Here is a 25,743-nt window from a genome sequence, read left to right as displayed (position 1 = left end):
TAAACCATTTCTATTAATCTGTGCATTACCAGGAGGTCATGGACTACTGGAAAGGTTCCAGTGGACTCCCATGAGCATCTTTCTTTTTTGGCAGCTACATGGTGTCTTTCTGACTCCACTTATTTTCTCCTCCTCTATCTGATTGGAATCTCTGCCTTGCTTTATCTGTGCTGCAACAGGCCCAAAGCAGCTTCTTTATTAACCAATGGTATTCACAGCATACAGAGGAGAATCCCACATCAGATGTCCTTATCTTGTTCCTGATTTATTTTCCTTTTAGGTTGCTGTGGTCAATAGGTTGCTGTAAACCACTTTTATTATGTTGAAGTATGTCCTTGTATCCCTAGCCTCCCAGGGACATTTATCATGAAGGAATATTGGCTTTTTTTTTTTTTTTTTTTTTTTTGCATTCAATGAGATGGTCATGCGTTTTTGTCTTTAAACTGTTTGTATTGTGGATTACATGTATCAATTTATGTATGTTTAACATTCCTACATCTCTGGAATTAAGTCATCCTTATATTTTTCATGAATTCTTAGCTCTAACGAGCAAGTATTTTATTAAGAATTTTTGTATCTATTTTCATAAGGGATATTGGTTTGTAACTTTCTTTGCTGGGTCTTTGTATGGTTTTAATATCAGGATAATAGAGGCTTTGTGAAAAGAATTTGCTAATGTTCCTTCTGTTTCTATTTTGTGAAATAATTATGAGAAATATTGAAATTAATTCTTCTTTGAAGGTCTGGCAGAATTCTGTACTGAATCCATCTGGCTCTGGGATTGTTTTGGCTGGGAGATTATTAATTACTGCTTCTATTTCAATAGGAGCTGTGGGTCTATTTAAATTCTTTGTTTTGTCTTGACTTAACTTTGGTAGGTTATATTTACCCAGAAATTTACCCATTTCTTTTAGGTTTTTTATTTTAGTAGAATAAAAAAATTTAAAAGTATGTTCTTATAATTTTCTGAATTTTTTCAATATCTGTTGTAATGTCCTTTGTTATCTCTAATTTTATTAAATTAGAGCTTCTCTGTATATATTTTTGCTTAGTGTGGCTAAGTGTTTGAAATTTTTGTTGATTTTCTCAAAGAACTAACTCTTCATTTCATTGATTCTTGGTAATTTTTGTTTATGTTTCATTGATTTCAGTCCAGAGTCTGATTATTTCTTTCTGTACACTCTTTTCGGATGCCATTTTCTCTTATTTTTCTAGACCTGACTGGTGTGTCATTAAGTTACTAATATGAAATCTCTCCCTTTTTGGACATAGACTTAGTCCTATGAATGTTCCTCTTAGAAAAGCCTTTGTTTGAATCCTATTTTAGGTATGTTGTGTTTTCATTTTCATTCAGTTTGAAAAGGCTCAAATTTAATTAATGAAAAGGTTCAAATTTAGATAGAAATTGCTTGTTTGTTTTTATCCACAGTTGTTTTTCTTCATTGAGTATAATTGATAATTTTGCTGGGTATAGTAGTCTGGGTGGTCCTTAGAGCTTTTAGAACAACTGCCCAGTTCCTTCTGGATTTCAGAGACTCTACTGAAAGTCATGTTTTTGAACCTGCCTTTATATGTGACTTTGTGTCTTTCTCTTACAGGTTTCAGTATTCTTTCCTTGTTCTGTATATGCTTTGTTTTGATTATTATGTATCCTGGGGTATTTCTTTCCTTGTCCTGTCTATTTGGAGTTCTGTATGCTTTTTGTACTTTGATAGACATCTCCTTCTTTAGATTAGGGAAATTTTCTTCAATGATTTTATTTAAAATATTTTCTGTATCTGACTTGGGTTTCTTCTCCTTCCTCTATTTCTATATTTTATAGATTTGGTATTTTCATAGTGTTCCAGCTTTCTTGTTTTTTTATGCCTGGATTTTTTATATTTAACATTTTCTTTGACTGAGCTATGCATTTCTCCTACCTTATTTTCAAGACCTGAAATTCTCTCTTCCATGCTTTGTAATTTATTGGTAAGACCCATTTCTCAGGTTTTTTGTTTGACATTCTAAGTTTTTCTTTTCTAATTTTATTTTAGTTTCAATGTTCTTAGTGATTCTATTTCTTTGTTAAATTCTACTCTCAAGTCAGGAAATGTCTTCATGGTTTTATTCAAGCTGTTTGTATTTTCATGGTCTTTATGAAGTCATTTATTATAATCTCTTAAAGGTCTTTGAATATGTTTATAATTGCTATTTTGAAGTTCTTGTCTCATGCTTTAGCTAAATTGTTTTTCTCAGGCCTGTCGCAATAGTGTTGCTGACTTCTTGGTGAGGCATATTGTCTTGGCTGTTAATGATTTTGTTTTGCACTGAGACCCAGGCAGCTGGAGCTATGATGTCTGAAGTGTTTCTTGGTGTAGATATCTGGTCTCATCTTTGTTGACTGGATATTACATTATTTGGTTGCTCTTAGCCATTCTGGATCCTAACCAAGTGTGGTGCCTGTAGAGTCTCTTGTGGGAAGTGCATCTGTTGGTCGGCAGTTACACAGAAGAATCAAATGGATCAGAAGGAAAGGCTCGATGGGGCAGTGGGAAAGAACTAGGGGTTCCTTGGTTCACACCAGGAGGCACAGTCCCCAGAGGAAGGAGAGGGGTGGGAGAAGAGGATCCTGTAGCTAGGCTGCAGCAGAACTAAACAGACTGAAGTGGAGTATAGGAAAGACAATAAAGGCACCTACTGATTCTCAGCCTATGAGGCTATTGAGGGTCCCCATTAGAGAGTGTTTTTGCGAGCCTGTGGGTGATACAAAGGAATGGATATGGGTCGAAGGAAGGGCTGAGATGGGTGACAGAAGAGATCTGGTGGCACCGTGGGTGTGCATCAAGGTGTGTATTGTTCAGAAAATGGGTGTGAGGAGCCAGGAGAAGCGTCTGCAGGCAGGCTGCAGCGGATTCTTGAACCATAGTTTTAATTAATTATTAGATAACTTTCAGCACTTTATTCCTTAGGTTTGGCAAAGAATGGCATACCTTAATGCTTTCCACTGTGCCTACCTTCCAATAAAAACAACAATTCCCTTGCTTTCCCCACATATATAAAGGGATTCTAAACACCTTTAGCAGAGGTACTATTTTTTGGATGGTGAGGTTTCACTGTAAATAAAGTATGGTAAGATTATGTTTCCCCAAGGATATTTCTAATCCAAAATACTACTTAAAACCTCATTTGTCCATGAGCTTGTTAATTATGTCTTTATAACTCTACCCTTGATGGAGAAATGTGTGGGAAGGTGTGACATTCAAAACCCACTGCACATAAATCTAAGAAAGACTTTTTAATGAGTCAGCAGATTAATTTTTTTTTGCCACAACCAATTAGTAAGGTCTGCTCCAGGTCCATGTTTTTTGTTTTTTTTTTTCTTTTCTTGACTTCCTCCTCTAACATCTTCTGCTGCCAAGTCTTTTTAATTACTACCCACACATTACCTCTGAAATCACTCATGGTTTGGAACCTCTCAACCACTGTGCGACAACTCAGTGGGTTCACCGAGGAAAACAGGGACCATTTGAGAAATACTCCTCGCACACAAGCGCAGACACAGGGCTCCTCCTCACTTTTTTCCATTCTCAATTCCCAGTCACAGCTTATTTATCAATCCAGTCTTTTTGTTCACTATAAACTGTCAGCAGGATATATTGTCTCTTTGAGAGTATTCCTTTTCCTTTGGTAGTAATTATTAATATCACTTCCAAAGGAGAGACTTGAATCCCTGAAGCTAATTTAAACCCTTCCTTCTTACTCAGTTGTATATTTCCTCGGTTGCCTAGAAGATCTGGTTTTATATTCACTCTCATTCTTCTTTTCTGTTTCTCATCCCATTTTCCTTCTGTTCTCTCCATACCTAGTTCTGCCCTTCTTCCATGGTTTCTCGTAGCGCCTTTAATTTCCTTTAGAATAACACAGTCTTTTCTGTTTCTCCTCAATGCTGAATATTAAAGTGTGAGACTAGGTAACTCTGCTATTCTGTCCTAGATTTTAACTGTTAAATAGTCTTACCTTGCTATTGCTTTGAAGACTTAGAAGAAAAATTGACATAGAGCAATTAGAAACCTTTAAAAAAAAAACCTAGTGGTTTATAAAAGCTCATCATGGTCACGTCATCTTGCAATTAAAAGTTTCTGTTATTTTTGAAGGACTGCAGAAGTTCTGAGTCATATATTGGATAATAAAATGCTAAAGCAAACCTTTGTACACGTAGGTAAATACTATATTTAGATGGAATAGTCTGCAAATGCTTCAGCCAAGTTGGATAATCTTTTGATCCCCACTCCCTTCTTCTCTTCCAGCTGGTTTTGGTGGAGTTGGGAATATAGTTTCTTCTTTGATCAGTGCCTCATTGTTTTGCCTGTGAGAGTTAACAAGTCCAAGGCTGCTGATTTTGTTTCCCAATGGTTTACTTTTCTTCCTGCTAGTGCCAAGTCAAAGACTGTCCTTGAAATCATGACCAGCCATTGTATAAATGGTGAGTATAAAGAAGATGGACGAGGGGAGTCAGATGGGTCAGTCGCAGTTCACAATAAGGCAAATCAAGGCATCTGTTCTCTGGGATGTGGTTCAGGAAGTTCATTCTCTCACATATACAAATAACCGAACATTTGTATGATTTGTACATGTATGACCTCAGATGTTAGCTTCTATACCTTTTCTTCTTTTTCCCATTTTTAAGTTAGGTAGTTTACTTCATTTATCAACAGCAAGTGTGTTCTTATGAGAAGAATGGCTTACTTATATCACAGTTATTTGTCATTAAATTAAAAATACTTTTATTACTTTATTTTTCACATGTATGAGAGTATTTTTAAGATACATATATGTTTATATTTTGAGAATCTCATAATGCATACAATGTATTTTGATCCTATTGACCCTCTATTCCTTCCCCTCACTCTTCCTTTCCTTATCCCTTCCAAACTTTGTATCTTTATTTAAATTTTTTTTTTTGAGATTGTAATATTCCTACATCAATTCCTCCTTACTTTTCCTCCCTCTAAACCTTCTCACATGCCAAACCTTGGTCTCATTCAGATTCATGGTTTCTTTTACTTTCATTATTTGTGGTGGTTTGAAAGAAAATGACCCCCATAGAGAGTGGCACTATTAGGAGGTGTGGCTTTATTGCAGTAGTGTAACTTTGTTAGAGAAAGTTTGTCACTGTGGTGGAGGTGGACCTGGAGATTTCATATGCTCAAGCTCCAACTAGCGACACAGTTGCTTCTGTTGCCTGCAGATCAAGATGTAGAACTCTCAGCTTCTTCTCCAGCACCATGTCTGCCTGTATGACATCATGAAAATAATGGACAAAACTTCTGAAACTGTAAGCCAGCCACAATTAAATACTTTCCTTTACAAGAGTCATCATGGTTATGGTGTATCTTCACAGCAATAGAAACCCAAATTAAGACATTATTGTTATGTATATACAAATATACGTATTATATAATATTATTTCTAAATATATAAATATAACATGCTCAGTCTGTATAATGTTACTTGTATGTATATGTTTTCAGAGCTGACCGTGGGTATTGGATAATCATTGGGTTTCTGTTCCCTGGGGAAGGCTAGTTCTGCTCTGAGTATTCCTTAGTTGCCAGTACTTCTTTGTCTAAGGTTGTGGAGCCCCAAGTACTTTTCCACTTCCATGCTAACAAGTCTATTACTGCCATCTTTGTTTAGGTTATGCTTAGCCATGTTAGTGAGACTTCATGGTGCAGCTTTTCTGGCATTTTGAGGAGACACAGTCTCACAGTAAGCATCAGTTCTTCTGGCTCTTATAATCTTCTGTTCCCTTCTCCTTCTCCAATGCTCCCTGAGTCTTAGGTCCAGGAGTTATATTATAAATGTATCAGTTGGGATTGGGATCCTCAACTCTGTGTTTTGATCTGTTGTGGTTTTCTGTAATGGCCTCTTTCTGTTGCAAAGGGAATTTTCCTTGTTAGGGTAAGAAATATTTATTTGTGGATATAAGGAATAATATTTAGAATGTAGTTAAGGGACTATGCTGTTTTAGTAAAGTGAAAGTTGTAGGTTTTCCTCCAAGATTCTTGACTTCATTAGCCTTGGGTAGTTGGCTTGCTTTCCAGTACCAGGTGAATTTCCCTCTTGTTGGATGGATCTTCAGTAGAATTAGAGAGTTGTTGGGTACCAAGGTGTGTGTGCCCCTATTGTAACCTTAAGGGTATCAAGACATTCACTTAAGGTTCATTGGCCTCATAGTTGGGTAGGGCTGTTGGGTTGTTTCCCTCCTTTGGAATTTCTCATGTGGGGCTGCCTGGTAACACGAAAACTAGTCCTCAGGGAGGAAGCTTTGAGACCAGATCTAGCTCAGGTCCTCTGTGTCCTGTGTCAGAAATGCATGGTGTCTTCAGCAATAAGGACTTACCTTGTGCTTCTGTGGGCAACCAAATGCAACCTAGACTGTTTTGGGAATCTCCTGGAAACCCTGACCCTCAAAAAAGGATTCTCATGCTTTGTCTTGTTAGATAGTCTATGGCTCTTGAGGAGAGAGCATTGTGTTCTACCTGCATGTAAGTCTATTTACCATATGAATACCCTGTGCTCTCATGGCCAAAAGAGGGTATTAGATCCCTTGGAGCTGAAATTACAGATGATTGTGAGATATGGGGATTAAACTCCAGTCTTCTGGAGAAGCAACCAGTGCTCTTTACTGCTGAGCCATCCCTCCAGCCCCATAGTTACCATTATGTTTAATCATGCCCTTCAAGTGTCTGTTTCCATCTCTGAAAAATACATGGTTGAAAGAATTAAATAAGATACTTGTACATAAAGAACCGTAAACACAGTGCGTGCATAGAGGGTGCTGAAGTTCTCCACTTGTCTTTTATGATTCAACAATCTAATCACTTAATTAAGGAAGTTTTATATAGCTATCATTTAACACCTACTTGGTGCCAAGCATGCTTTGTATATATGGGCCACCCTCTGTAGCTGGAGTTTTGAATCAGAGGATTCAACTAAGCACAGATGTATACTGTTAGAAATGATTTCATGACTATACTGAATATCTACAGACTTTATTTCTTGTCACTTTCTCTATAATGTAACATAATAGCTGTTCACCCTGTGTGAACTATATACATAATCTATATGCAAACTGTACAGCATTTAACACAATTAATGTTAGCATCTAAGAACTTTGATATTGGAAGGCATTCTGGAACCAATAAAGTAATATAGTTAGTATTGAGCAATACTATGGAATCACTTGATAACCTCACAGTTATTTATGATTCCCTTCAAGATGAAGCAACAGATAAGTTCTCCTCATCTAGTCACTGAATACAGTTAACTGGGATCCAAAAACATTTCTAGGGAAGTAGTTTTTCTTTTTAGGGGGGTGGTGTTATTGGTGCTGGGGGTGGTGGTGGTAGAAGTGATGGTGGTAAAGGTGATAGTGGTGGTGATGGTGGTGGTGGTGATGGCAGTGGATGTGTTGATGATAGTAGTGATGTTGAGGATAGAACTAGGATCTCATAGATGCCACACAAGCCCTCTATGTCTTTGAGGCATACACAGATAGGGAAATAACTTTGAAGCATTATAGTTTAATAATTCCTTGGAAATGTGACAGGTACTGTTTGTTTAAAAGGAAGATTTTTTTCAGAGCCATAAGCAAAGATTCTGTGTGGATGAAACCCAGAAAAAAGTGGCTTTCCAGGAGAGCAACTGGATAAATATCAATTTATGCATAACATGCTCATTTTATACCAGAGGCTTTGGACTGCAGTGGGAGTGGGGGAGGAGGTTCAGGGTCAACTTTGCAATAAGGGCTAAAATTCCAGTTACATTTGGGACACTATTTACTCTCAGCTATTCCTTCATCATTTCAAGATGCTTATTCTCTCCTGACACTGCTTGTCACGCTAGTGAGATTTCCTTGATCTAGGCTCAACTTTGCTCTGTCAGCCACAAACAGGTCAGGGTGTGAAGAGATGAACTCTTACAAGGTAACACTAGTGACTGACTTGTCACAAGTGGGTCTATCACCTTATATAATCTGTTGCAACTTCAGTTTTTAAAAATTGTAAATGAGGATGATATTCATCTTATGAAGGCAACTGTAACACTTTCTATTTTGCCTAGCATGGTATTTGTAAAATGTTAACTGATTTTAACAATTTGTTTTACTTTTGAATGAGATGTGAAACATAATATATATTAAAGAACTCTGAACGGTAAAACACAGTAGTCAAATCTCCCACTGGAAAAATCTTCCAACAAAAATAGGCAAGTCACACTCATAATAAAATTTCTAGTATGTACACTAAAAGATAAAATTAATTTTAATGTTTTAAATAAACAGATAATATAATTTCAGTATGTAATCAACATACATATTTTTAAATTTAAAAAGATTTAAAATCCCAGTACATATGTGTCAAGTTAGTCATTAAATGTTCAACAGTATAGTGAAATGTCATCCTACTGAAAGTTATATATAATGAAAATAGTATCCTACCTGTTTGTAAATTTAGATTCATTAGAATAATATAAAACATTTTCAAGGTGATTTAAACTCAAACTCTAAAAATCCCAGTAGCCACATTTCCAGTGGCTTCTACTTATTTAGCTTTGATCCCATTCTAGAATTTTGCTTGCACCTCTAAAGAATCATGGACTTCTGTGAGTTTTATTTTTGTTTGATCCACTACTTGACTAACACTTGTCTTTTTAACATTTCAAAAGACAATTCAAAGGGTAAGAGAAAACTGCAAGTTTCTTTTGGAGTGTCCACTGAACAATTATTAATGTTTGCTTGTGAATAAACTCTCTGGGCAAAACCAAACAACTATACAGAAGTAGGTAAATGTGTTGTTGATTTGAACTTAGAAAAAGAAGTCGAGGATATTGCGGGTGAATCACTTTTGGCCTCTGCTTTCTATGGCTGTCTTCTAGCGCGACGACAGATTTAACTTCTGCCTATTAGGGTTAGCGATTTTCACCTTGCTGACAAGTAAACTTCAGAGTTTGCACTTCTCATAGTACACAGACGTCTTTCACGAAACCAGGCGGTAGTCGCTGTACTTGCGTCGCGAGAGATTCAGCCAAAGCTCCTTTCTATTTTTAGCCAGACCAACTGCGGGTCAATTCAAGTTTCTGCAGAGTGAAAAGCGCTCAGACACAAAACAGAAAAGCGGAAGCCTAGCTCTCTGCCAGGTACCATTCGAAATCCCCGGAGACTACACCCACCGAAACTCCACAGGGGAATTGTTTTGAGGCCGCAGCAGCCAGCCCCAGCAAGTCCCGGCACCCTGCCTGCAGAAGCCGCCGCCTTCTAAACCCTGCTAGGCGCGGCCCCGCCCAACCCGGCTTCGGGGTGTGGCCAGGCGCGGAGGGGCGTGGTCAGCCTCAGGGCGAGGCGGGGCGAGCGCGGAGGCGGAAGTTCCCCGCCGGCCTGAGAGGGGACAGCGCACAGGCACCGGGAGCCACTTGTCAGCGCTGCTCGGAGGCGGAGGCTGCGCGGCGCGGGTCCGGAGGTGAGCGGCGGCGGGCGGCGGAGGAGCGCGTCGTGATCCGCTCCGGGGGAGAGGAGGCGAAGGAGGTGGCGGGGTGTTGCGCGCTGGGGATCGCCGGGCGGGAGGAGGAGCGGGCGCGCGTTCCCCGGGGAGCCGCGGCTCCTCAGGTGCTCTGGGTGCGCGCGGTGGCGGAGATGGCAGAGGTCCCCCGGGCAGGGAGGGCGGCGCGGGAGCGGGCGTCCCGCAGCCCGGGGCTGTCCGTGACTGGCGCTCGGGAGAGCCGGGCGCGCCAGGGGGCGCCCGCCGGGATCGCGGGCAGGCGGCGCGGGGCAGCACTTCGGCCCCCCGGGACGCTCGGGCGTGTGGAGAAGGTGCGCCCGTACGGGAGAGCGGCGCTGTTTTGTTTGCTGGCTTCCAGGCGACGGAGAAGCGCTTCTTTCCCCTCCGTTCAATATTTGCCATTGTGTAACCTGCTGGGGGCAAAGTCGGTGCGCCCAGAAATAAAGCCCATCTGGCAAATTGGTCATGATCGCCAGGGTTTTGAAACCGGTTTACTTTGTCGGGGCTTTTGCCGGACAGCGCTTCTGCTGCGTTTGACAATGAGTGGAAAAAGGAAGGGCGTCTGGACTGGGCAGAACTTGGAAAGAAAATTCGTGGCTGGGCTGGGCAGGGCAGGGCAGGTCTAGGGTGTGCTCGCCGGATCCTATCCCAGGTCCTCCTCCTTGACCCGAGGACGTCTGAACCCGCCTGCCACGGAAACTGCTGGCTGGGGAACCTTATTTGGCCAACAGGGCTAGGCGTGAACCTCAGCTGGGAAACGTCTCGTCCGCTTTCCTCCTGCGCCTGAGTTCTTCAGCCCTCCCACCATTCTATCTCAGCAGGGGAGAAAGAATCTCTAGACAGTCTTCTTTAAATGAAGGGCTTGTCCCTCTGGGTGGGTCTCTCCCCCTTTCTGCTCACCAAAGAAGCGAACTTAGAAGTGTGGGGAAAGCACCTCCAGCCTCTCTCACTAGCTCTAGATGGAAGAATAATTTAGATAGCCCCCCCCCAAAAAAAACCCCAGAACTCCGCAGAAATTCCAACAGTTTTACTTGTTTGAAAGCAGAATAAGCTGTTATTTCCTGCCTGTTCTGTTGGTATTTTAGGGTTTAGGGTTTGGGCTCTAATAACCACATGGGGGAGACTTTGAAAAGACCAATAAAAATACTGTCATTGCTTAAGGATCAGAGTATTTAAAGACAAATGAATTCCAAGTGAAGCTTGCAGAAGGGGAAGTTAGAGAAGAAGACAACCGGTTTTATGGTGTGGCTGACCTGGCCAGTGCTAGAAATTTTAATAACAAATGGGAGAAATAGGGAATGGAGTCCCTAAGAAAAGGGAAGGGTACATGGATGCCAGTTGATACATACATAAAATACATTCTCTCCTAGGGAAGTGTGGAACCGGAAGGAAGTTCAGCCTAACTTTCACGTTCTTCCCTTGACATAGTTAAAGATTAAAAAAGGACAGTGGCCTGTGAAGTATCGGTTGGCTTACAGATTTATTTGTACTGCATGTCATTATCAAGACTGCCTCTGCTGGTCTTTCTCTACTGGTCCTGCGGAGATCTTTTTCTAAGGGAAAGGCGATCTTGTGTGGCATGTTATTAATTCCCTCCCATTTGTTTTTCACCTGCAGTTTAACGGTTTGACTTCTGACGCCCTTTGGGTATGGCCATTGCTTGCTGTCTTTTTTTAATCTTTACCTGAGCCAAGGGAAGAATGTGAAGTTTATGCCGAGCCTCCTCCAGCTCCGTGCTTCCCTCAGAGAGTGTATGTGCTAAAGTAATGGCACTCTGTAGTAGTTCAGCACTACCTCTCCATCTGAAAAGCTTCACAGTGCACATTGTCCCTCAAGTCACTTTCCTTTAGAAACTAGATTTTTACCCTTTTGAGAAGAAGGAATCTGTTTGCCTTCTGCTCAGGGGCACATCTGATGGACTTGATATGATAGCTAGACCTCTGAGTGGATTTAAAACATAGTATATGAAAGTGGTTGATATAACAGGACAGATTTTCTATGGAAGTCAGAAATATATTTTTGTTTGCTTGTTTGTTTTTGCACTGGGAATTGGTCCTAAGCTCTCACAGATGCTTGACAAACTACCATTGAGCTATATTTCCATCCCTTAAAGCTTTGTTTTAACAAGTGTCTTTAAAGTTATGAAATTATACTACCATACTTTTTAAATGGAAGAACTGTATGTCTTTAATATTCCTTTTAAGGAGGAAACTACTTTCATTCTTCCCAATGCTTTCTAATTATTAATAGGACACTCTTAAGTAAATTTTGAAAGATCTACCCTGGAGTCATTATGAACCTCACTACAAGAAGACAGGGGAAAAAAAGGACAGTATCATGGTAATTTTCAAAGGCTCCAATTTAGTTTCATTAAGGTTAAACTTGTATTTCAGTTATAGTTAGTACAGCCTCATTTACTGGCTCAGGAGACTTACTCTCTGCTGGATGATATGAGTATATAAAAAAAAAGATTTAGACTAAAATACCACTTGTTCTAGAATATAGCCTAGCATTGCCTGTATAAAAAGACAATAAGGCCTTAGGATCAATTCTCACCCCAGAAACAAACAATTCAACAAAGAACAACAACACAAAACCCCCAGTTTAAGACAAGCATCATTCTTCCTTAGAAAATCGGAACCGTTAACGTCATCCGCCTTATCTTTCCTGCCTTAATTTACTTTTCTACTTTTAAAACCCACTGAAACTTCTGTCCCAGCACACTAAATTCAGAAGCACAAGTAGATATCTGAACCCACTGAGAGTAAAGCAGCACTTGAAATTCCCTTGACTATGGGAGCTGCCATATTCCTGTAGAAGAGGCTATGAGTTACCGTCCTTAATTAGAATAGTTTGGGCTCATCTCATCTTTAAATAGTTAATTATTTAGAAGACACAAACAGAGCCAACAGACCTGCAGTTCTCTGATGTGGTCACATAACTGAAGCGAGTGAGATCCAAAGTGTTCCTGCTGATGGCAGTAAAGAAGGATGCGCAGGATGCAGCAGGACAGTCACACTGAGTTACAATCGAAGTAAAATCACATTCTGTCTGGGTATATAATTCAGCCAATAAGATATTGAAGTTTGTATGTGAAAATTCACAAAGTTTAGGTTTTGCAATTTGTAAACCTGGACAGATGTCTAAGAGTACTTTCTGACAGGGAGTTGGCATGAGCATTAAATAAATGTTGATTAGCTCATGGATTCGTTTTCCTCAGCTGAGATTAATCAAGAGTTTGCTAGATATAATCTGTATGTCCTTTCATCCCAACCCAAAATACTGAATAGTTTTGTTGGCTTGATAGACAATGCATTGATATATGTAATTCGGTTTCTAATAAACATTTTTATTAACCATCTAACTTTCTTTTGTAGTTTCTTGCATTTTTTTCTGGAACTCCACATCGAACCTTGGAACCATGAGCAACTACAATGTGTCGTTGGTCGGCCCAGCCCCTTGGGGCTTCCGTCTCCAAGGTGGCAAGGATTTCAACATGCCCCTGACAATCTCTAGTGTAAGCACCCTTTTTAGATCTTACTCCATTCATCCACTGTTTGGTCCTGGGACCCTCAGGACCGTGCTATTCAAGTCTCTGTTGACTTGTACTACACTTTCTACACGCGTGGGATCTTTGTTTCCTCTTATCAAGTTTGGCTATCTAATAAAGATGACGAGGGAAGGTCCTTAACAAGGACAATTTTATTTCTGTTCAACTTGTTTTCACTTCCTCCGATATTAACAAAACCAAAATAGAAAACCTCTAACCTAGGAGCTAATGCTAAGATTTTGAATTGCCCCTAGTTTAGGAAATTATCTGGGGTTTAGTTTCTTCAGAAATACTGTGTGGCATTGTACTATCAAATTTCAGTGGCTCCTTTCAGTTCCCAACACTGTCATGACTGGATTTGGTATTGTTTCCTCACCCCATATTCTGGTGGAGGCAATAGTCATGAGTAAGATGGAAAAAAGCCACTTAGATCTGTGGAGAGAATGAAGGGTGTGGATCTCCAGCTACACTATCAGCCTATGACTAGTTGGGATTTGATTTTTTTACCCCATTGGGATTTAGTTGAATGCAGTGTGGAACTTGCTGTGTAGAGCAGGCTTGCTTTGAACTCATAGTGATACACTGAACTCTAACTCCTGAGTGCTGAGAGTAGAGGTGTCTGACCTTAGAATGTCTTGATGATTCTGAAAAAGGAATAATTAAGACTTCTATTTATTGAGACTGTGACAAGCACAGTTTCACTCACCAAAAGGGAATTATTACTATTATTTATTTGCATAGCTTCCTTTGTGTGTGTGTGAGTGTATTTGTACGTATGTGAGTATGTTGGTGTGCACACTCATGGACAGGCCAGACAGGAAGTTGGGTTTCTACCTCCATCACTGTTTGCCTTACTGCTATGAGACAGGGAATCCCTGAACCGTAAGTTCACCATTAGACTGGTTGGTCAGTGAGCTTTCTTGGGATTGCCTGTCTGCCCACTGACACAGCCTTTTAAATATGGGTGTCAGAGGCCTGCACAGCAAGCATTTTTACCCAGTGAGCCATCTTCCCAGCCTTCTACTTGTTACATGGTCTTCTGAATATGAACTTTATTTGTTAAAATATTAGCATATTATATATAGTTCCCATACCTTGCTTTCCTCTCTAAGTTTACTTAGAGTCACCGTCTCCTTTTCACCCTACATCCCTCCTTGCCCGCCCTCCCTCCCTTCCCCCCCCTCCCTCCCTCCCTCCCTCTCTCCTTTCCTCCTTTCCTTCCCTTCTTTGTTTTTTCTTCTTCTTCTCCTTTTATTTAAATAAAGTTTATGCCTCCTGCTTATTACAGATATTACAAATCTCCTTTTAAATAATGGAGTTCTATTATTTCTTGGCAGCAAATTTACAAATAGCTTATTTTTAACTGTTGCAAATATTTTTCTAGATTTTAGTTAATCGTATTTTTCAGGAAAGTGTATTTAAATAATATTCTACGACTTTGTGTTTAATTTTAAGTGTGCAGTTTCCATGTGAAAGTGTTGTGTTAGGATTTAATTTAGTCATGTGAGGTAGTAGTTCTGTACTGAAGATCTGTGATGAGGGTGAAATATTACGGTTTTGTCGTAACTTTTTTAATATTAACTTTTCGTTTCCTATTTTAATTTACTAAAGAAATGGTTGTTTAAAAACTTCTTCCAGTACTTATTGTTTACTTGTGTGTGCGCGCATGTGCATGCATGCGAGTACTTGCGCTCATCTGTGAGCACGAGCATGCCGGGTACAGGCACAAGTCAGAGCTCAGCTTGCGGCAGTCTCTTCTCTCCTTCCACCTGGGACTTCCTGGGACTGAGCTCAGGGACCTTTTCCTGCTAAGCCGTCTCGCCACCCTTAGTTTAAAGTATTTCAAGCTTTGCTGAGAAAAGGGCCAGAAATCTTACCTAAATGAAGCAAACTCAATCATTGCTTTGTTGTTTGGTGATAAGAATGTAAAACATACATATCTGTTGTGTGGTGCCAACATCACAGAGTTTTGTGTGCTTCAGTTCCCTGGCAGACAGTGAGGTGTTAGCTCCATGGTGCGATGCTGATACAAGGGAACACTGCATACACACATGCATACATGCCTTTCCCTGGCACAGAAATGCTTTCACTGGGTAGACAGAGTGCTAATTAAAGGATTTCGAACACACTGATTAAAAGCGACCACGATAACAAAGCTGCTGAGTTATTTCTGTTCTCTTACAAAAGTGTCTGCCATCTCCTGTGACCTTTTTGGGCCTGTGCAGTGGGGCATGCAATTCATTCTGGACTGGACAGGATTGGGAGGGGAGGGGAGGAGAGAAGGGAATGTTGGCTCAGCTTGGCTGCAAGGCTCTTGGCCTTTTAGTGTAGTTATTTTTAACCCCTTGTATGGTTTATTTTAAACATGCCCAATAATAATGTCTAATGAAAAATTTGTGCCTAATAACATTTATATTGTGTTAAGATTATTAATGTTACAAATGCCTTACTTATTTTAATTACCCCTCTGATTACACTTATTCTGCTTTTTATGTAGAATTGCAGGATTTTTTTTTGTGATCACCGTGTTCTTTAATTAATAATATTAAGAAGCAGTTAAAACCTGACAGTGTGCCTTAAGATATGTAATTTAGTGATTCTTTTATGTAATGATGCATATGAAAATTTTAGCAACGTTTGATACATTAAAATCTCTCAGTTGATGTCTTTTGTAATAATGTGTAATAAAAATGAAAGTTATTTAGGAGTGTGAAACAAATCCCTCAGTTTTAGGGAATATGGCAGTTAATATTATATTGTTAATTAATATTTTTACTTAAGGTATGTTATAGTTGAAAATGGAAAAAAAAAAAAGAAACCCAGACGCTTGTACATCTTTATTTTTAGAATGCAGAAGCACACAGTTCTTGGGATGGGATGTGTTGAACTAAAGGGCCATTTCCATTTCTTAGAACACTGAAACTTTGGGGTATTAAGTTAACTTTGAGGTAAGTAAGCCGATGGCAAGGACTCGAACATTCTATTTCCCCAAAATTTTGTTATATTAGTGTTTAGTGTATTAATATGCTGAACTGAACTGGTTCATAAAGAATGCAAGCTAAACTTCACATTTCTTGGTTCATCATCTGTATTGTGCAGTATTTTGTTGGTAGGTTTCTAAGGTAGGCTGGGTAGTGCCTGCTGACTTTCCTAAAGGATGCTCAGACTGTGAGAACAGCACGTTCATGCCACTGTCTTCACTTTTCTCTTTAACTGGAGTGTTGCTTCTGGAGTTTGCAGGCCGCTTTTCATGACCCTGTGTTTATGGGAATAGCCCTGAAGCCATGGAATGTGGGGATGGATGGGTTTCTCTGGAGCACTGTGGGTTCGTTGGTCTTTGCCAGTATATTTTATAAGAAGAAATTGGAGACTAGTTGCACAATTCAAGGCTATATTTTGGCAAGCTTTTTTTTTTTTTTTTTTCTTGGTGGCGTTGTAAGGACTTTTTAGATATAAGTGTTTTTTCGATTCAGGATCTCAAAGTTGAAGTACCTGCTGTGTCGTTATCTGCTATGTGACCCCAGAGAGTCTTCATTACTAGAATTTGGATTCCTCCGGTGATTGCCCAGTTCTCCATTAGACATGTTTTAGAGTTTAGGAGTTTAGAATGAGGTTAGATTTTTTTTTTAAATATTCCATTGATATTGATTCTCAAGGGTTAGAGGAGGAGAAATTGTTTTAAGTTCAGACACAGTTTCATTTCGAGTTAAAAAGTTTAAGAAATAGACCATTTTCTCAAGTATGGAACTCAGTTTGGGGAGATATCACAGAATACAGAAAGACAGTTGTGAAACACTTGGCCGGGAATTCATATACTTGGAAGTTATGGACATTCCTCCTAGAAGCCACTGAAGAAGACACGAAGTTCTGAGGAGTACAGAATTAATGTGGTAAAGAACTAAGCACCACCCTGCAGTAACTGATAGTGTGTTACACCTATCTCACGACAGGATTTCATGAAATGACAAACATGTTGGCCAGTGTTTTTCAGGTTTAGTGGCCAAACCTAAATTAATGCCTTGTAAAAAGGCATTAATTGAAATGGTCCTCAAGGGATGGAATTTGAATACCTCCAGTTTTTCTGCCATTTTTCATTACACTGTCATGGCTTGACTCCCAGCTAAGCCATGAATGCAGGGAACGCTACTCCAGACAGACCAGCTGCAGTTGCTCTCCTGGATAACAGGCTGAAACACCCTGCAGGCCCCTTAAGCCAGATTCAGATGAATAAACATGACACGCACGACAAACACGACACATGTGACAAACGTGACACACACGAAAAGCGTGACACGCATGACCAACCCGACACACACGCCAGACACAACATGTGTGGCCGGAACGACACGCGACAAATGACACGTGACAAAACGACATACATGTCAAGCACGGCAAGCGTGACAGATACGACGTGCGTGGCCAATTCAACATGTGTGACCAAAACGACACGTGTGCGCCGTATCGACCGTTTCTGCCATGAGCGCCATTTCTGACACACGTGTCATGCTTGACACGTGTGTCACACTTTCCGCGCGCATCATGTTTGTCGCATGTGTCATGTTTGTCGTGCATGTCATGTTTGTCAATCTTGAACAGTTTAGACCGGCTCAGGCTGGTTCAGACTGGCTCAGACTGGTTTAAAGAAAGGAAGAGAACTATTTTACTTTGAATAAATGGGTCCATTGTTAGTTTAAAGCTGTTGACGCACGGTGTCCAGTTACAATGTTAATTTAGTTTATGTAAGTACATAATGTATATTTCATATGTATATTCACTCTCTGCTTTTAAAATATTGCTTTTTTTTGGGAGGGGGTAGGTGGGGGGAGGGACTCAGAATCCTGACTTGTCTGATGTGGTTTTCTCTTTGTGGTCACAAATGTACAACCACCTTTAGATAATTCTGAAAATGCTTTTCTATTGTAAAGCAATAAAATCAATGTATTTTATTACAAATGAGTAATTTTAAAGAATTTTAAGCTTATTTGCTTTTTATCAAACACTGATTTTGTAGGGAAGTTATTTTTAAGAAGAGAATTTTTTGGGTAAGAAGGACTCTTATCTCCTGGAAGAAACAATACTGTAGGGCTTTAAACTTAAGTAGAGAAGAGAAGAGAAGGATTTCATTACTTAAGAGTTAGTATTGCTCACATAAATGGAGAGGGCTGACTGAAGCCTGAGGCTCTTATTTGGTTAATTCTGAGACCTTTTTCGGTGGTTGTGGGCCGGGTGCATGTGAGCATGCGGTCAGCCTGCTGCCTTTGTTTCTAACATCCTACGTGTAGTCCTTCTTGCCTGCATTCCCATTTCCTCAGGTTGAGTCATAGCCTTTCTCCCAGTTCTGACTGAATGGTGGAGAGATCTTGATAAGATTCATTAACCTAGATGCTAATACTGTTTTTGACAAAAAAGAGCTCATTTCTTTGGCTTCCTCAAGGGGATTATTTATTGTGCTTCAGTTTTGGCAAGTGAGACTCTAGGCCCTTATTTCAGTTCCTGAGGTGGAACAGAGATTGAGTATGTGGTGGAAGAACTTGACAAAGTGATACACTGTCATGCGGAATAGCAGTGTTTGTCTGTGTGTGGAAGTAAATGACATAGGGAAATGGAAGGGAAACATTAATTGAGTAACTAAAGGGCAGTCACTTCATTGATCCTCAGCTGCTTCAGATGCAGAGCACCATCCAGCCACACTGAGAAGGTGGTTTGATTTCTACACAAAGAGAGAAAATCAGAGTGTTTCTTTAGGTAATAAATGAAATGTTCAAAGCAGTACACACTGTTTAAGTGGACTTTCTTTTTTTTCCCTTAAAGATGCATTTATTTTTACTTTATGTTTTGTGAGCATGTATGTAAGTGGACTGCAGGTGTCACTGGAGCCCACAGAAGCCAGAAGAAAGTACTGGGTTCCCCACTGGCACTGGAGTTAGGGTCTGTTGTAAGTCATCACGTGGGTTCTAGGAGTCAAACCTAGGTCCTCTGCTAGAGCAGCAAGTGTTCTTAACTGCTGAGTCATCTGTCCAGTCAAGTTTTAGTATTCACGTTGCCCTTTCTTCTTCACCTTTCGTGTTGAGTAAGTGGAGTAATCTACACTTTCAACAGATACTCTAGTTTCTTTTATTGCCCATAGATATGTTGCTATCCATTTATCTATCTGTCAGTTACTGGGACAGAGTTCACCCTGTTTGTTGGCATTTAGGCTTTTAGTGTTCACTGAGGGCTAAATAGTGGCAGCACATGGCCCAGGGAGGCTTAAATAAATGCAGGGTCATAAAGTGAATATTGAGCATTAACAGGAAAGAATGTAAAAATAAAAAAAGTGAAAAGAGAAAAAAGTTGAAAGCCTACAAACTTAGTCAAATTTGGTATTTAAAAAATCTTGCTTAATCTTTTACCCCTTCCTGCTATGAATGTTTTCTTCAGAAAAACATTCATATAGATTAGAATTTAAAGATGTGAATGTTTTTGCCCTGTTACTCATTTCTTTCTGAAACATTCAGTTTTAGTAATTTCTTGTATACACTTCTGGAGATAATCTGTACATCACATAACTAAGCACATATCCTTTTCATAACACAAGAACTAATATTACAATAAAGAAAATTTTGGCAGTTTCTTTTTTTTCTTTTAAAATCAGTTAGCATATCTTTCTTAAAAAAAAAAAAAAAAAAAAAAAAACAAAAACCTGGGCTGGAGAGATGGCTCAGCGGTTAAGAGCATTGCCTGCTCTTCCAAAGGTCCTGAGTTCAATTCCTGGCAACCACATGGTGGCTCACAACCATCTGTAATGAGGTCTGGTGCCTTCTTCTGGCCTGCAGGCATACACACTGACAGACTACTGTATACATAATAAATAAATAGATATTTAAAAAAAATAAAAAACCCTCCCTGTTTGGATATGTCATAATTTGTGTTAGCAATTTATATCATTGGACTCTTAGGCTTGTCCTAAGTCTTTTGTATTTACTGTATTTACAGGTATTTACTTTTGTATTTACTGTATTTACAGGTATTTACTTTTGTATTTACTGTATTTACAGGTATAATTTTTGCATGCAAGTGTGCAGACAGACACATCACTATATTTGTTAGAAGAATTCCTAGAAATGGAACAGCAAGTTAAATGCTTGAATATGTTTGTAATTTTGTATTGCAAAATGTCTCTGTAGAGACTCATACCTGTGATATGAGCCTGGCTGTTTCCCCATCCCTGTGAGTCTCAGCAGACTTTGATCTTTGTCAATCAGATGGGCCAAGTTCCAGCTGTTTTCCTTTTTCAGGTTTAATTACAAGTGATACACTACGATTTCTCCATCTTAAAGTGGTTCATTATTTTCTACTTGCAATCAGATGAAAGAAAATTGTTCTGTCTTTGGAAATGAAATTGCTAATTAGGGATTTAAAAATTTCTTTATCCAGAAATTTTATTAATAGTTTTTTCTTTTTTGCTTTTTTTAAAAGCAGATTTTCTCTCTGTTATCACAGTTCTCCCAATACATGACAAAAGATGATTGTGTGTGTGTGTGTGTGTGCGTGCGAGTGCACTTGTGAAGGCCAGAGGTCAACAACTGATGTATTCTTCCTTAGCCACTTAACATCTTATTTTTTTGAGACTAGGTCTTTCACCAAATGTGGAGTGCATGGATTTGGCTAGGCTGGTTGTCAGGGAGCCCCAGGGATCCTCTTGTCTCTGCTGCTCCTGGAACACAGGCATATGCTGTTTTACCTGCTTTTGTTTCTGTCTCTTTAAATGTGAGTGCTAACCTTAGGTCCTCTTGTTGGCTTTGCAAGCACATTACTGACAGCTGTTTCTCCACTTTTCTACCCCTACCCCTTTCTCGAATAATTTTTGACACAGCTCTGTCATAGCTGTTTGAACAGTTAAGCAAACCATATTTAAGAGTTTCAAAGTTGTTACTTTTGGAGTTGCTCTAGCTGCCTGGTGCACTGCATGGTTTTGTGTTCCACTCTTCTGCAGCTCTCTTTAATGATTTGACAAGGTGCTGGCCATTAGAAGGTGCTTGGTCAGCTTGTGGGACATGATAAATTCACCCTTTATTGTACTGCTGTAAATACTTAAATGTGAAGAGTTTTGAATTGAAGAAGAACCCCTCATTTCTGTGAACTGTTAACGTGCTCTTTAAAATGTCTGACAAGGCACCCTTCCTTGGGACTCCTTCCTTTTCTGTATTAAACTGTGGTGGTGGAAATATGCTGATATTTATGAGCCCTTGTTTTTGTCTACGCCCTATTGCAGGTGTTTTGTTCATGCGTAACAGTATATTAATTTCTCTTAACATTTCCAGTGGAAAGTTTCTTCATTTTAAATTTATTAATTTATAGATGAAGAAACATGGAAGTTAAGTAATATATTCTAAGTTGTATACTAATAATTAAATAAGTAATATATTGTAAGCTACATACTAATAACTAGATAGGCCCAGGACTTGAAACCAGCTGAACTGTAGTAATAATTCTTTTAATCATTATACCCTGTCACCAGGGACAGCTGAGTATGTGTGTACATTTCATGAAGAACAGATACTGTACTACTGGCCGTGTCAGTACACACCTCTAATCTTGCCCAGTGTAGAAGATAGGTAGATTTTATTGCAGAGTAAATTATTGAAGCACTCTCCACAGCTGTGAGCAAACATTGGCCAACGAGATCATTGTACCAATCTATATTCTAGGAAAGTTTTATATTGTATCTAAAATCTCTAGAACAAATAGCTTTTCCCAAGGGGTATTTTCCCAACCTGCTGACTGACAGGTCCATTTGGGGACTTATGGGGAGGACTGGTATGTCCTTGTTCTTCACCAGATAGCTTCTGGCTAGATGGTAATCCTGTGATGTTCTGTGCAGTCAGAATAATTTTATATGGATTTGACCCAGCAGTTCTAATTCTGCCCTTTAGTGCTATGCACAAAAGATACTTATGGCCCCATATTCCAGCATTTCACATAGTTCAATGAGTTATGTTTCTCGAGAGGGCAAATTGCTTAGCATGCCCAAGGAATAGAAAGTTGTGGGATTGAAGTAAGCAAGAGAAAGGCAGAGGTAGATGAGGGGATTGTACAGTGTGTCTAAAGCAGAATGAGCGATAAAGAGGTTCATATGGTGATGAGGATGGTATTAGGAGTGACGATAGGCAGTCCACAGATTGAGAAAAGGTTTCCATTTGATTGAGTTTTAGGCAGGCAAGTGTATAGGGAATTTTCTTCATTAGTGATTGGTAGCTGAGGGTTCAGCACATTGTAGATGGGAACACCCTGGACTGGTGGTCCTGGGTTCTATAAAAAAGAAGGCTGAACAAGTCATGGGGAGCAAGCCAGTAATCAGCACCCCTCCATGGTGTTGCATTAGCTCCCGCCTCCAGGTTCCTGTCCTGTTTGAGTTCCTGCTCCGACTTCCTTCAGTGATGAACAATAGTATGGAATCATAAGCAAAATAAACCCTTTCTTTTCCAAGACTCTTCTTCTTATTGTGGTGTTTTATCACAGCAGTAGAAAACCTAGCTAAGACTGTGGTTCATTTTCTTATTGCATCTGCCATGGCATAAACTATCATCAAAGAGATTTGAAAGGAAGTCTGATACCCTGGTGCTTCCCACTAGATAGACAGCTATCCACAGTGACAGGCAGTCATTGTAGGTTTTTGTTTGTTTGTTTGATTTTGTTTTTCCTTTTAAAGTGATATGATAAAGTGTATTTCTAATGAGAAGTGGTTGCTTTAGGGAATAGTTTTCACTTGTGGTAAAGAATAAGTTTAGTTATAAATAAATGTATAGTCTAGAGAAGATAAGCAATGTCTGCTGTGTGTCCTATTGCTTTCCAGGAGTGCGGTCAGTATCAACAGCCCTTGTGTGTATCTTTCTACGTCCCTTATCTCTTGTCTGAGCCACAGCCAGCTTTCTGGATATGGGATGAGTGCCTGACCAATATGAATCCATTTATGGACAAAATGAGGAGACTACTATTTGATCATGCTAGTTGCAGGCTGCAAAAAGTTCATGAAATCCAGAGTTCAGCTAGTCAGAGCTTTAGTACATGGAAGTAAATTGTTGCTCCTTCTTAATTTATTTATTCATTCTACAAATATTTATTAAATTTATAATATGCTGATACTCTAGGAAATGACATAATAATACAAATTAAACAAAGATCTTGATGTCTCACATCCATATTTAGGGACTCAAGGAAGAGACAATAAAGACAGCTGATGATAAAACTGTCATATACAGTGTTTTAGATTGTTTAGGCATTTGTTCCGTACCATTTGAAATTGCTTTTGTATATTTTACTTTAAGGAACGCTTTGGTTTTCTCCATTTACACTTGGCAATAATGACCTCTTGAAGACATTAATACAGCGAAGACACTGTATACACTAGCAAACTTCTTTGGAGTGTACCCAGTAGATAGTAGAATTTCTCAACTTCCCCTTTTAAGCTAAATTAAGTCTAAAGGATATAAACCTTTCATAAAGGAAAAAAATTATTTCATCTTAGTGTTCTGGGATGTTGTCAATGGAGAAAAGGGCACAGTCACCATCCCATAAGTTATCAGTGAAACACATTTACTCTCATCCCACATTTCATTCATGGTAACTCTTCCTACAACTGGACAGTGTAAATATTTACCTGTGAACAGAGACTATTCTTTTGTTTTCCAGTGCCCAAACCTGAATAATCATACAGAAGCTATATTGATTACCATACTGTTTGGCTGACGGCTCAAGTGTATTTCTAGCTAGCTCTTATATCTTAAATTAATCCATTTCTCTTATTTTATATATTACTGTGAAACTTGTGGTTTGTTACCCCTTGCTTCTTGAGCAGCTACATGATATCTCCCTGACTTTACCTCCTTTCCTTCTCTAATCTCTGCTTGGATTTCCTGCCTTGTTCTATTCTTCCCTGCCTTAGGCCAAAGAAACTTCTTTATTAACCAGTGCTAATAAAATATATTCATAGCATACAGAGGGGAATTCCACATCATTTCCCTCCTGAAGCTAATTTATCTAATGAACTGGTAACCATAGGTCAGTTGTCTTGGCTTCTGTTACACTCACCAAAGTGGTTTGCTTCAATTTTAAATGGGGAAATATTTCTTTGAGAGGGCAGTTTTTTAAAAGTGTTTTTATTTTGTTATTTCAAACCTTCATTTCCATTAAGACACACATTTTTTTTATTTCTAGATAATTATCTAACTTATCCTAATTAAACATCTTATACTTTTGTTATTCTTTAGTTAAATTTGTATTATTAACAGGAAACTATCCTCTCACTTTTAATTTCAGAGTGAGAGATTTCCTTAAAACCACCTCCTTTATATGTTCACAAGCAAATTATGGCATAAATTGGTACTAATTAAATTCTTATTAAAAAGCTAAAGTCTTTAATGAACTTTTCAACATGTATAAAAATAGAATGATATGATGGAACCTGTGTGCCATTCCTAATGTTCGACAGCACAATTTATTTATTTTTTTATTGAGTCCTCTTTCATCTGAAGCAAATTCTACCAACTGTATAAATTTAGCTATGTATTTGACGACATAGCTCTTAATTAGTCTCTTAATCAGGGACTGGAGAAATGGCTCTGGTTAAGACTACTGACTGCTCCTCTGGAGGACATGGCTTCAATATTAAGCACCAACGTGGTGACTTCAACTATATGTAACTCAGGCTTCAGTGGATCTAATGTCTTCCTCTGGCCTCTGAGGGCACCAGGCATGCCCATAGTGCACAAACATACATGCAGACAAAAGACCCATATACACAAAATAAAAATAGTGAGAACTTAAAAAAATCATGCCACTATTAGCATGTTTTAAAAGTTAATATTTTTCCAGGACCACAGTATTTTCATTTCTTTGATTGCCACTCCTAAGTACATATCTCTTTAAAAAATATGTATATGTGTTTTGTTCGTTTTGTTTTGTTTCATTGAGACGGAGTTTCTCTGTAGTTTTGGAGCCTATCCTGGACTGAGTTCTTATAGACCAGGCTGTCCTTGAACTCACATTGATCCACCTGCCTCTGCCTCCCCTAGTGCTGGGATTAAAGTCATTTGCGCCACCTCGTTCGACTTTATTTATATATTTTAACATTTGAATCAAGATTCAGATAAGGCTTATAGTTTGGTATTCTGTAAATTTAAGTCCATTTTTCCCCTGTAAGTTTTTTTTTTCATAGTTATTGCTTGGGATTTTATATTAAACTAGGTAACATATTGAATAACACATTCTTTGATGGATAACATGGAAAAGATGAGTGGCGTGATATCAGTATTTAACAAAGTGGTTGTTTGTTGCTGTAGTCATAATTACTGACATAATCTAGATTTGTCATTTGTCTACTTTTCTGATTATTGTCCTATTTTTAAAATAAAACTCAGTGTTCTGAAGTCATTCTAATTCATATTTGTAGAATCATGCACTTGATTATCATAAATACTTAACTATGAAGATAAATTTTTTATTCATTTACTATCTAAAGTCACCTTGAACAGCACACACTGGGAAACTCTGCTCTAATATTAACACTTCTCCCGTTCCATCCACTCACCTCCTGGGTTGAAATCTAATCAGGTACCTTAGGCGGGACCAATTTGAAACCTTAGAAACATTTCCTGTACGTGTCCAGAAAGAAGGTAC

At 39.0% G+C, this 25,743-nt stretch overlaps 1 protein-coding gene across 7 annotated transcripts in view; it reads left to right on the top strand.

Annotated features, from left to right (window-relative positions):
- Window positions 1-9,383: 9,383 nt before the first annotated feature.
- Window positions 9,384-25,743, top strand: part of Pdlim5 (PDZ and LIM domain 5) — a 157,136-nt gene continuing 140,776 nt past the window's right edge. For all 7 annotated transcript variants that reach the window (XM_057793201.1, XM_057793200.1, XM_057793198.1 and 4 more), the window contains exons 1-2: window positions 9,384-9,497; window positions 12,914-13,053. In XM_057793201.1, the coding sequence (XP_057649184.1) occupies window positions 12,958-13,053 (96 nt within the window). In that variant the 5' untranslated portion in view covers window positions 9,384-9,497; window positions 12,914-12,957. The remainder of the gene's footprint in view (window positions 9,498-12,913; window positions 13,054-25,743) is intronic.

Source organism: Chionomys nivalis, chromosome 18, assembly GCF_950005125.1.
Source record: "Chionomys nivalis chromosome 18, mChiNiv1.1, whole genome shotgun sequence".
In the NCBI taxonomy this organism is placed as follows: domain Eukaryota; kingdom Metazoa; phylum Chordata; class Mammalia; order Rodentia; family Cricetidae; genus Chionomys; species Chionomys nivalis.
Note: the sequence above shows the minus strand (reverse complement) of the source record. Positions and strands in the feature narration are given on the sequence as shown.